The 11,200-nt window shown below is 35.1% G+C and overlaps 2 protein-coding genes across 3 annotated transcripts; one reads left to right on the plus strand and one right to left on the minus strand.

The window, feature by feature from the left end:
• The first annotated feature begins 87 nt into the window (after positions 1-87).
• On the plus strand, positions 88-7,895 carry LOC107226196 (protein abnormal spindle). Of its 2 annotated transcripts, XM_046732008.1 has the most exons (11): positions 88-275; positions 507-680; positions 842-2,354; positions 2,442-2,646; positions 2,732-2,929; positions 3,008-3,162; positions 3,238-5,586; positions 5,695-6,393; positions 6,495-6,679; positions 6,791-6,910; positions 6,985-7,895. In XM_046732008.1, the coding sequence occupies exons 1-11, from the start codon at positions 264-266 to the stop codon at positions 7,210-7,212; spliced, it is 5,838 nt and encodes a 1,945-aa protein (XP_046587964.1). In that variant the 5' UTR covers positions 88-263; the 3' UTR covers positions 7,213-7,895. The 2 variants fall into 2 exon arrangements, with proteins under 2 accessions (XP_046587964.1, XP_015522413.1); XM_015666927.2 differs by having other exon boundaries at positions 3,238-6,393.
• Positions 7,896-8,099: 204 nt separating this feature from the next.
• On the minus strand, positions 8,100-10,948 carry LOC107226201 (protein Mo25). The gene is made up of 8 exons (XM_015666934.2): positions 10,573-10,948; positions 10,038-10,160; positions 9,797-9,964; positions 9,588-9,706; positions 9,328-9,496; positions 8,680-8,844; positions 8,505-8,609; positions 8,100-8,422 (listed from the first exon to the last, which is right to left on the minus strand). Exons 2-8 carry the CDS (start codon positions 10,137-10,139, stop codon positions 8,240-8,242), a joined length of 1,011 nt encoding a protein of 336 aa, XP_015522420.1. The 5' UTR covers positions 10,140-10,160; positions 10,573-10,948; the 3' UTR covers positions 8,100-8,239.
• Between the last annotated feature and the right edge of the window lie 252 nt (positions 10,949-11,200).

Below are 11,200 nucleotides of genomic sequence, written 5' to 3' on the forward strand. Positions count from 1 at the left end.
ATGAATTCTGGCACTTTCGATTTGATGTGAACTCGGACGTGAGGTCATTGATACAACGCAGCCTATATTCATCGCATTTCGTAACGCCTAGAGTACGTTTACAGTTGTCAAGCTTGAAATTCAAACTTGTATCTTGCGAGGCTAAACCGTTGAACGTTGAATAGTGGGTGTTTTTGGCAAAGTGTATTCATAACGACAACATTACAGATGTATTTCTTACTTTCGTGAGCCAACATTACCTTGAGCTCACTTCACTCTCAACCATGTATTTTGAGGTAATTTTTTAAGCAATTCAAATTACAGTATTACGTGGAAATTTGTAGCGTTCTAACGTTGTTATGAATTACATGCCCAGCATCTCGTTTTTCATAATTTATTGCAGGACACAACTTCATTACTTTAGTTATTTCTGAATCGTTCTTTGAATTCAACAACCAATTATGCTGACACAACTGCCATTTTTATTATTCCTAAATACCTAATAATTGTTTGTTACTTGTACATAGGTTAACATAACACCCAAAGAGAAGGGTGCTGTCATGCACACAGAACCAGACACAAAGATCAACTTGTTGTTGGCTCCTTTTCAACCCCAAACTCGTATCCACATCGAAACTGCTCTGAATACAACAGCGCATTCCTACTTGAGCCTACGTAACCCCAGCAATCGTCTATTGAATGTAATTAATAGCTTGAAGCTTTTCAGAAAAATTTACAATACCGGAGAGCTTTGATTGTATCTTAAACGGCAATCTCATTTGAAATTATTCTTGATATACCAGATAAATTATTAATTCAAGCATTTTGTTAATAGAAAGTTAAAATTTTTGCATCATTCTAGATCCATGTTACAAAAAAACCACCATCGGAACGATCCGTCGTGCTCAGTTTGTCGAAATTGCGAGTTGAGGCTGGCCAGGACGTAGAATTGATCATAAGCTGGACTGCTAGGGAACATGGTACATTCCGAGACATAATACAATTAACTGACAGTCGTCGCATAAAGTATGACATTGCATTGACAACTTCTACAACATGTTCGAAAAAACATGGAGTTGTTGAAAAACACACAGAAAATAAGCAACATATATTGGATCATCGAAAAAAGATTCTTACTCAGAATGCACACCCTACAAAAAAATCAGAGTTGAAAAAAGTGTTCAACATGTCTGAAAATGTATCCAACAATATCAATTCTCCCTGCAATAGGCACAAGTCTTCCGGCATTTCAAGATATCAAGGAAAGGAAAATATTTCTACTTATCCAGTCACTGATTGGCAAACTCCAAAGAAAAGTTCCGCAGGGATTCTAGGCCATCGACAAGATTATTCATTGAATGTATCAACTGCAAAACCTCGTGATTTTTCTATGCTGATAGAATCGGATGTATTTGCTTTAACTCCACATCCGTGGTTCAAAAACGATACAAATAAATCGGAAAATACTGCCTTAGAGAACTCAGAATCATCACCTAATTCTGAAATGCATGAACTGCGACGCCAGACTTATGTAACTGCACCTCTTTTTAAACACAGTACTCATATGAACGAAGATGATCGAGATGGCTTTGAGGATTCTTTATCCCCACAGGAGGCTAGATCCAATCCTAATTCAGATTTTTCATTGCTGCTTAATGACATAAATTTTACATCGAATACACCTCTTACCAAAACTGCTGAAAATTTTCAATTCATTACTGCAGCAAACAATAAGAACGACACTTTTGAAATTGCTAAGGGTTTGGATATTGAAGAATCCTTACATGTACCATTGGATAAGTTCCCTGAACAAAGCGCGAGCAGTCTCCTAGTACCTACTAGGCTTTCTAGAACTTTTGCAACACTGTCTCCTGTTATGCCAGTTGTAGAGCCTGGAATGTCAAAATATGCAACGTCTTCTTCGCCGATTTGGAGCAATGAAAAACAAGACTTTAGTTCCAATTTAAGAGCTAAATGGGAAAGTTTTAATCTGTCTACCACACAGTCCGATATTGGTGCTGTTCAGGAAGTTTTGGGAGCTGATTTATGGGCAAAACCAGTGAACCAATATTCTGTTTTAATAGCAAAAAGTGGGCCAACAAGTTTGGAATCAATTCGGGAGGAAAGTCTCAATTTGACTTCAACAACAAACAAAACTTATGTTAAATCGAGTAACGACTACCTAACTCCAAATATATCTACCACAGGGGCTAATTGCAGATTCGATTTTTCACCGCCTACTAATAACCTTGTCAAAAAAACCTCACCGATTAGAAAGATACCTTCAAGGAAATCTTCTAAAATTAGCAAAGAAAAAAGTATCCAAGAAATACAACATCTCAAAAAGAAAGTTGCTATGAATACATCTTTGAAATGTAAGCTTAGCCAAGTAATTTCCAGCTCACTATAGTCTAGAAATAATTTGTCTGTTAGTCTCTAATTTTTAATTTTTATTTTTTCAGGTAGTGGTAAAGTCTCTATTCCTGGGGTGCGAATCACCAAGCTGTCACTTGCTGGAGTGTCTAGAAAGAGAATCAATAGTGGATTGAACAGAGTCTTCGAACCTGAACTTAGCATGAAGCTACATGATCCAGATGACTTTTTCACTACACTCTGCAATCCAGACCCATTTGCTGCAACTACGACAGAAGATCCGTTTCTTGCAGTGTAATTTCTTCAGATAATTAAAGGAGGATAAATCAAATTTGGTTTGAGTTCCGTGCATTTCTCAAAATGGTATAATTGTTTACAGCACTCTGTATTATGATGATAAATGGGTGAAAAACCAGGAATTGGAATTTAAAAAGTGGTTAAACATGCTACTGACTCCTCCTGAACACCTGACATCTAATGTCGATACTCCATTAGTTGATGTTGCAAAAATATGGCAAACATGCCGATCAAAGGAAGATGTTTCACTTGCAGAAACTAAGGAAGCTCTATCTGCCAGGTATTTTTTTTTTATACACATACTTTTATTTAAACGTTCAATTTTCAAATTTGCTAAAGACCCACACTAATTTTTCAGGTATCACACTAATCAAAGACTGAATACACTACGGAGAGCTGCTTGCACATTGCTTTGCAGCAATGAAGTTGTTTCCGTATTATCAAAAGTTACTGTATGTGTTGAAAAAGGAATTCTAGTGATTAGACAAGATCGCGATCTTCATAAAGACATTGGTAAAGCATATTATGATGGAAAAAAGCAACTGAATTTTTCCAAGAAATGATTTAATTTTTTGTACAATTTCCCAGGGTTGCAGAAATTGATTTTGGAACTACTTCTGTGCTATAACCCATTGTGGTTACGAATTAGTTTGGAAGCAATATATGGCGAAACGATCCCACTTAATTCAAATAATGATATTATTCGCTTGAGTAAGTTTCTTTTAACAAGGTTTTTTGCTGATCCACATATCGTCAAGACTCACTCGCATCCGACAGTCCTAAATCTGCGCCTTCCCACATTTTTCACTGTCATGAATAAGTTCATGCTCAAAAAGTTTCTTTTCATAATTTATTTTCTTGACTATGCGAAGACACATAAATTGATCGGGCATGATCCATGCCTCTTCCATAAACAGTCAGCTTACAAAGAAAGCAAAAAGATTTTGCTACGATTTTCTCAAGAGCTGCTCAGTGGTGTTGGTGATGTTACACGTGTCTTGAAACCCTATGGGTATATTTTAGTCCACAAGCAAACAGAGTTGGATGAGTACAGTTACGCAGTTGATAATCTTTCCCACGATTTACGAGATGGTGTAAGGCTGTGCAGAATCATGGAGCTCATAACAGGAAAACGAAATTTGACCGCTGTTTGCAGAGTACCTGCTATCTCAAGACTACAAAAAGTCTACAATGTTGATGTTGCCTTGAAAGCACTTACCAGTTCCGGCTATAACATTTGTGGTAATATTACAGCCAAATGTATTGCAGACGGTCACAGAGAAAAGACGCTCTCGTTACTGTGGCAGATTATATACAAGTTCCAAGCCCCACACTTTAATAAAGCTGCAGTAATAATCCAGAAATGGTGGCGGGCTACTCTTTGGTGGGTACGAATAAAAAATTTTTTATTAAAGAGAAAGCATAATGCAGCTTGGGTAATTCAGAGAGCTTGGAGATCATACCTTGCAAAAAGACAACTAAAATATCTCAGGGAAAAAAGAGTGCTTATCCTGTCATTGCAAAATAAAGCTGCTACAGTAATACAATTGAAATGGATTGCTACAGTGCAAATGTGGAAACAAAAAAAACAATTTAAACAAATGAAATTGTCTGCTGTAAAACTTCAAAAATTCTGGAGGAATTACCGAGCCACTAATCTCTTTGTAGTGGCTTTTAAACAAAAACAAACTGCTTGTCGTATTATTCAGCAGCACTGGCGTGCTACACAGTTGATGAGGCTCCAAGTGTCTACTTATTTAATTCTTAAGGATGCTGTTACAAAAATCCAGCGTTGGTGGAAAATAAAATTAATTGAGAAAACTGCCTACAACCATTACCAAGCCATTAAAAAGGCTACGCTATTGGTACAGCGCAAGTGGCGAAGCAATCGTCTTATGAAAATTGAACGGGAAAAATATAAAAAGAAAGTAATCTCAATTAAAACTATTCAGGGCTGGTGGATACGTGAACTTGCTTACAGGAAGGATCGACGAAATTTCTTACTGATGAAAGGTGCTGTACTATTAATTGAAAAATGGTGGCTGCAATGTTCGGTCAAGGGAAAGCTACAAGCTTTGTTGAAAAAGGAAATGAATGCTGTGATAACTTTACAACAAAGATGGCGTGCCATTCAACTTTGTCGGCTCCAAAGAAATGCATTCGTATCACTGAAAAAATCTGTTGTCACTGTGCAAAGAAGATGGCGTGCAATCAGAACTGCAAAATCTGTACAACAATCATACATCTTGAAACGAAAAGCTGCAATTGTTATTCAATCATATTGGAGAAACTGGAGGGTTGGGTTTCAGGTACGCTATTATTTTCTTTCTCTAAAAGCAGCAACTGTTTCCCTGCAGAGTCGTTTTAGAGCTAATAAAGCTGCGTCTCAAACTGCGGACAATTTTAACAAATTGAAACAAAGCACTGTTATTATACAACGTAAATGGAGAGCCACGCTATTGAAAAGACAGATTCGGCAAGAATTCCTTTACAAACGAAATGCAGCAATAATGATTCAAAAAAGATATCGTATGGTCGTTGCACAAAGAAAATACCAGGCGAAAAAGCAATCTGTTATTAAAATACAATTCTGGTGGAAAGCTTGTATTGCAACAAAACAAGCAAAATCTTATTACAATCTATTGAAATCTACTACAATTCTTCTTCAGCACAAATACAAAGCACGTAAACTTGGTGGACCGGTTAGAAAAAACTTTTTAACTTTGAAAATCAATGTTACTTTTATTCAACAGAAGTGGAGAGCCAAAAAATTAATGGAACCACACAGAGAAAATTTTATGAAAAAACGACAGGCAGTTAATAAAATACAATTATGGTGGAGAGCTTGCCTAATAGCCAATGACGCAAAACTGTCATATGAATTACTTAAATCAAAAACAGTTTACATTCAGCGGCAGTACAGAGCACATAAACTTGGTAATTTGACTAGAAAACAGTTTTTGACTTTAAAACGAAATGTTATCTATATCCAACAAAATTGGAAAGCTAAAAAATTGACACAGATACAGAGGCAAAATTTTCTAGCAAAACAATGGGCTGCTGTTAAGATACAATCATGGTGGAGAACTTGTCTAACGGCAAAACAAGCTAAAATGCATTATGATTTACTCAAATCTACAACAGTTTTAGTACAACACAAGTACAGAGCATTGAAAATAGGTTCTTCTATTAGAAAGCAGTTTAAGATTTTAAGGTACAGTGTTGTCTACATTCAGCAAAAGTGGCGAGCTAATAAATTGATGCGACTACATAGACATGATTTCGTAGCAAAACGTCAAGCAGTTGTCAAAATTCAAGGTTGGTGGAGAGCTGTAACAGCAAGACGAATTTGTCAAGAAAGTTATAAAACGCAAAGGATTGCAGCAATTCAGCTGCAGAGGTGGTATCGATCAACTATGTATATTCGCTTGGTGAAAGAAAAGTATAAGAAGATTCTACAATCTACTAAAATTATTCAAGCTTGGTGGAGAGATATTTTACGGAAACGACAAATAGTGAGGCAAAGAGAGATTACTTCGGCTGTAAAAATTCAAGCGATTTGGCGAGGCCACAAGCTTCGTCAGTCTCAGAGCCAAGAAATGGTAAAACTACGTGAAAGATCAAAAAAGGCTAGAATGGAAGCTCAACCGTCAGCAACTTTAGGCTACAGATTAAATGTTGCTATTGATGTTGTTCAAGGGTACGAAAATCTCGGAAAATTAACACAAGGACTCACAGCACTGGGTCAGTATCATTGTGTTGTCTCTTATGTATTTGCTGCAAATTGTGTTATGGCTGCTTGAAATGCTTTTACAGCTAATTCAACTTTGATCACTGTGTTACAGATACAATAACATACTTGATGCCCGGTGGATGCAAGGCTTTATGTGATGCTAATTTAATTCCCATGCTTTACAACCTATTACATCGTTCTAACAGGTCTCGTCCATGGATGGACATATGTCTCCGAGCCTCCAGTATTCTAGTTTCTATTGCAAAGTATGAACGAACTAAGTCCTATGCTTGGCAGGTAAGAATCTAAGAAGGAAAGTTATACTTCTGTGATCAAAACTTGTGTTTCTCAGTGTTTTCGCATCACATGTAGATTTTAAGTTAAATGAATTTTGGTATTTTCGTTCAGGAGGATCACATTGAGACTATTATACGATTGTTATCAGCAACTATAGAACGAGAAACTAACGTATTTCTCACCTTAGCAACCTTACTGTGGCTGCTTGCTGATACTCCGGAACGCGTCAAGGTATGTACTCTGATAAGCATAATTTGCTCGACTTGAATTCTTCCTCAACAAGATACCGTCCTATATGATTACAGGCTATAGCAGAATCCCCATTGATAGTCAGATCGTTTAGCGCGATGCATAATACAGTATCTAAAAAAAAATCGCGGCTTTCTTTAGGCCCAAAACTACCGCACTTATCTTGTGTTCTTCCGAATTCTAAACCTGACTGGGGATTGAAACACGGTCGTCCGCGTTTGTTTACATCCGTTCATCACGCGGTCTTGATATTATGCAAAAAATTTAAATTGAAGCTTACATAATCGGTCTAATTGTAGTTCTAATATTTTAATAAAGGACATCCTGTACATTAGTGTATTGTTTTTATATGAAAAATTTGTAATTTACGTGTCAACTATTCTTCAACTATTAAGTGAAATAAATTTTTTATTGTATGATGAAAATTATTGCAACTTAATTGTAATTTTTCATCTTTGTACCTGAACCTAAAAGATAATAATGTGAATCAGATTATTTTTTAGTAATACTTTTAATGCAATAAATATAATAAACAATAATTATTGTTTTGGCGTTACAGTTTAACAGTCAATTCTATACATACACATTGGATTACAACAATTTTGCATAAAATGCTGAAGCAGTAAATGTATATTAATAAAAGTGATACATTTGCTGCATATAAAATAAAAACTTGTGGAGTAAAATTAAGAGTATGGCAGCTACAATAAATTGATCAAAACTAGCTCAATCTCATCATTACGTAGATATGTAATTACGAATAAATTATATATGTATGTGTCAATGTGTATTTGTAAGCACATGGATAAAGCCTTTACGTCCCTCATTCTTAGGCATAAAAGATTTCAATTTGTCAAGAGTTCACTCTGAACCATTCTTGCATACTATTCACATTAAATCAGAAGAACAATATTGAATGTTTTGTATCTTCTTATTTAATCATCACTAAAAGTTGAGGCTACACTATCTCACAGAAGAAAAACTTTTCTAGGTAAAAAAAGTCAGACTACTATCTCGATACATGATTCCAAGTCATCTGAAAAAGGCCAAAGGGCCTACAAATATCGTGAAGAGTAAATTTTATATATTATTTTATTTTTGTTCGATTTTATTCTAAACGCATGCAGAAGGGTTGTACGAACAATTTTTTTTTTGTAGCTGCCATACAATCATCTTGAAAATGAATTTATTAATAGAATTAGGAGCACAGTATATAATGGTCTCTGAAGTCTGTATATTACAATAATAAATTGTGAATGTAAATTTTATTTACATAACTACTCAAAAATAATATTATAAAATGATTCCATCTTAATTTTCATGCACAGACTTAAGCTCTTTGATCTGCTTTATTAGATAAGCCTTTTCATCGTTAAACTGCTCGTCCTCTGAACGATCCGTGTGAAAACGTGTGAGGAATTCAATTAATTTTTCTTGATTGCGAAGCAGGATATCCAAAATTGGTTTGGGCTTGTTTGGATTGGCAACAAAAACCTGAAATCATTGGAGAAAGGCAATTGAATAAACGCACTCTTGTTTCATTGAAAATAAAATCACACTCAGGTGATTTTTCTACCTTAAAAACATGAAAAGCCTCAAATTGAATGTTACGTGACTTTTCCTTAAGCATATTCATCATCAGCTTTAAATTATCAGGATTTGAAATGTACCGAGTCATGACCTGTAACATATAAAATTATGTAGCAACAGATGTTATTTCACCATTTGATTGCTTAATCAAAACAACTTGCCGTGAAATTATGTCTATCCAGAAGGAGTTCTCCCAGTAATTTTAAACTCTGTCGACGTGTTACGTAGTTCTCAGAATTTAATAACCTTTGATAATGTGAGAAGACTTTGTCATAATTCACTTCTAAAAATTCAGCGCTAAGTATTTTATGTCTTGTTAACAATTCCTGAAACAATGAAACTCCTCAGAAAACTTTTTTTCTTTAACAATAATAAGATGTACATAGTAGAAACATATTGATTTAAATTAAATGCTCCAACTTTCTCAAGTTGAAAAAAAACCAGCACAAAATTTAGCTTTTTCTAACCCTTGGTGATGAAGTTTGAAAAATACAGTAGTTTATAGTAAAAAAATGAAATAATCATGTCACTGGGGTTTCTGTTATCATTCTTAATGGCAATCTATACTTTTTTCTAGCGTACCATATGGCATGTTTTTTACGTACATGAAAAGTTATTACATACCAAAACTCTGTAGCAATTGACAGTGAATGATTGGGTATTTCACAAAGAATTTATGAACATAATTTTCAAAGTTTCCCAGAGTGACAAAATTCTCTGACTATTGATGGTTTTTCCGATGTGTTGCCAAGATACTGTACCAACACATTAGTTTAAAAAATTACATATATATGTGTAACGACAACTACCTTAAATGTAGAAAAGGCATCTGATGCAATATCGAATGTCGAAACTTCGACATATCGAAAGAAATTATAAAAATCATCAGAATAAATCATTATTTTGGCCAATGCCTCATATCGAGCGCATTCCCTCAGCATCGTTCCACAATTTAATGCAATATCTTGATGCTCGTAGCTGAAAGTATAGGAATTCTCTGGTTAAGTTGATTGAATTTTGTTTGAAATTAAAAAACAAAACTGAGTATGATTTATATCTCACAACTTACCCAGACATAAGAGTGAATAATATTTCTGGCTTCGTACAAATATATTCAACTGTTGGCGATCGTGTGCCAATTTGCCTCCGTAAGATATTGTTGAATACCTGAGCCACATCTTTCTTCCCCTGAAGGAATCATACAAAATTATAACAACCTTTTCATATGCACTATTTTGTACTTTATCTCGTTGTGAAAGCAGAGGTTGATGAAGTCACCTCAAAATCAATCCGACTAAGATTCTGGACCAAGAGCAATAGCAGATTGCTGTTGTACAACTCCTGAGCTAGCTGAGCTACGACAATATCAGCTTGAGGCTCTGCTTCGGCGGTCCCATAAAGCATGTTTTTAATATGCACTAAATTTTTGCTGACATCCTCTTGAGCCTGGAAAGATGATTCATGTTTAAATACATAATAGGAATTCTTTTTGGCAGGAAACTGGCTACATGCTGCATACCTTCTCTACTTTCTTATCACCACGTTCCAGGGCATTAACGGCCTCTTTTAGAGCCTTTACAACCTCCGCCGGACTCTTTTGAGATTTTCCGAACAGAGGCATGATTTCTTAGAAGATGAAAACCTTGTGGAAAAATTCAAATTTCATACATTTAATTCATTGCACTGGTGAGCAAGGTATAAGTTGGAGTTTGAAGATGAGTAAAAAATATTAATTCAAGAACCAAAAAAGCAAGCCTGTGATTTAATGAAACATTGATTTGCTTAAACTAATTGTGACTAAGTATCCCTAGACTCCATAATTTTTCAGTATAGATTCAGAGATTGTAATGAATCGATTCATATAATGTTAGAGCTTGATAAAAATAGGAATGAATAGGAAAATTTAGATTGAAAAGCATGGGGCTAGCTTCAAAGTTTCAGAGTTGAAAAAAATTCGGAAAAAATCTAAACAGTGTTGAGTTGTACATTAAGATAACCTATCGCATAGAAATATAGTTATGTAACTTTGTATTTAAATTATTCAATAAGCTTACCATTCAATAAGTAGTTGAATCAATGTACGCAGTTGTTTCTTAGCACTTATAGCACAGATTTCCCTTTTAGCATTTCATTTATACGTAGAACGATACTGACGTATTTTGCGGTTATAAATAAGTTATTCGAAACCTGTCGAAAATTATATGTTTAAGAAACCTGACGTAGAACGACGTTCTCTATCAATTATTCAATGTGTTTTCAACTTTCCACAGTCTTTTTAATAAGTATTAATCTTTCTTAATCTTTTAATATATCGCATAACTCAAGATTGCCATTTATTACAAGCTCGACACTGACGACTGACATTGGGGGCTGTTAGGATTCACTATTGGTCATCCTTCTTATTACTGCTTGTTACTGACCGCTCCTATGTCCAATCAACTCGTAGATGTTATTTACGCTCCTTCAAACACGAATAATAGAAAATAGTAGAGATGGTAGAAATACTATAACTTCATGATGACTCTAGTGTGACGTTGTAGTCTGACGGTCGATCACGTAACTTTAATTTGGCGTGGCTTCTCTGTGAGCGTGTTAATACAGTAACGATCACACTGATATAAACACTTGAAACTCCATGGCGTTGGCTTAAGTTGACTGAAGACTGTTAAAGACGGTATACCC

The sequence above is a fragment of the Neodiprion lecontei genome, chromosome 2 (genome assembly GCF_021901455.1).
Source record: "Neodiprion lecontei isolate iyNeoLeco1 chromosome 2, iyNeoLeco1.1, whole genome shotgun sequence".
NCBI lineage: Eukaryota > Metazoa > Arthropoda > Insecta > Hymenoptera > Diprionidae > Neodiprion > Neodiprion lecontei.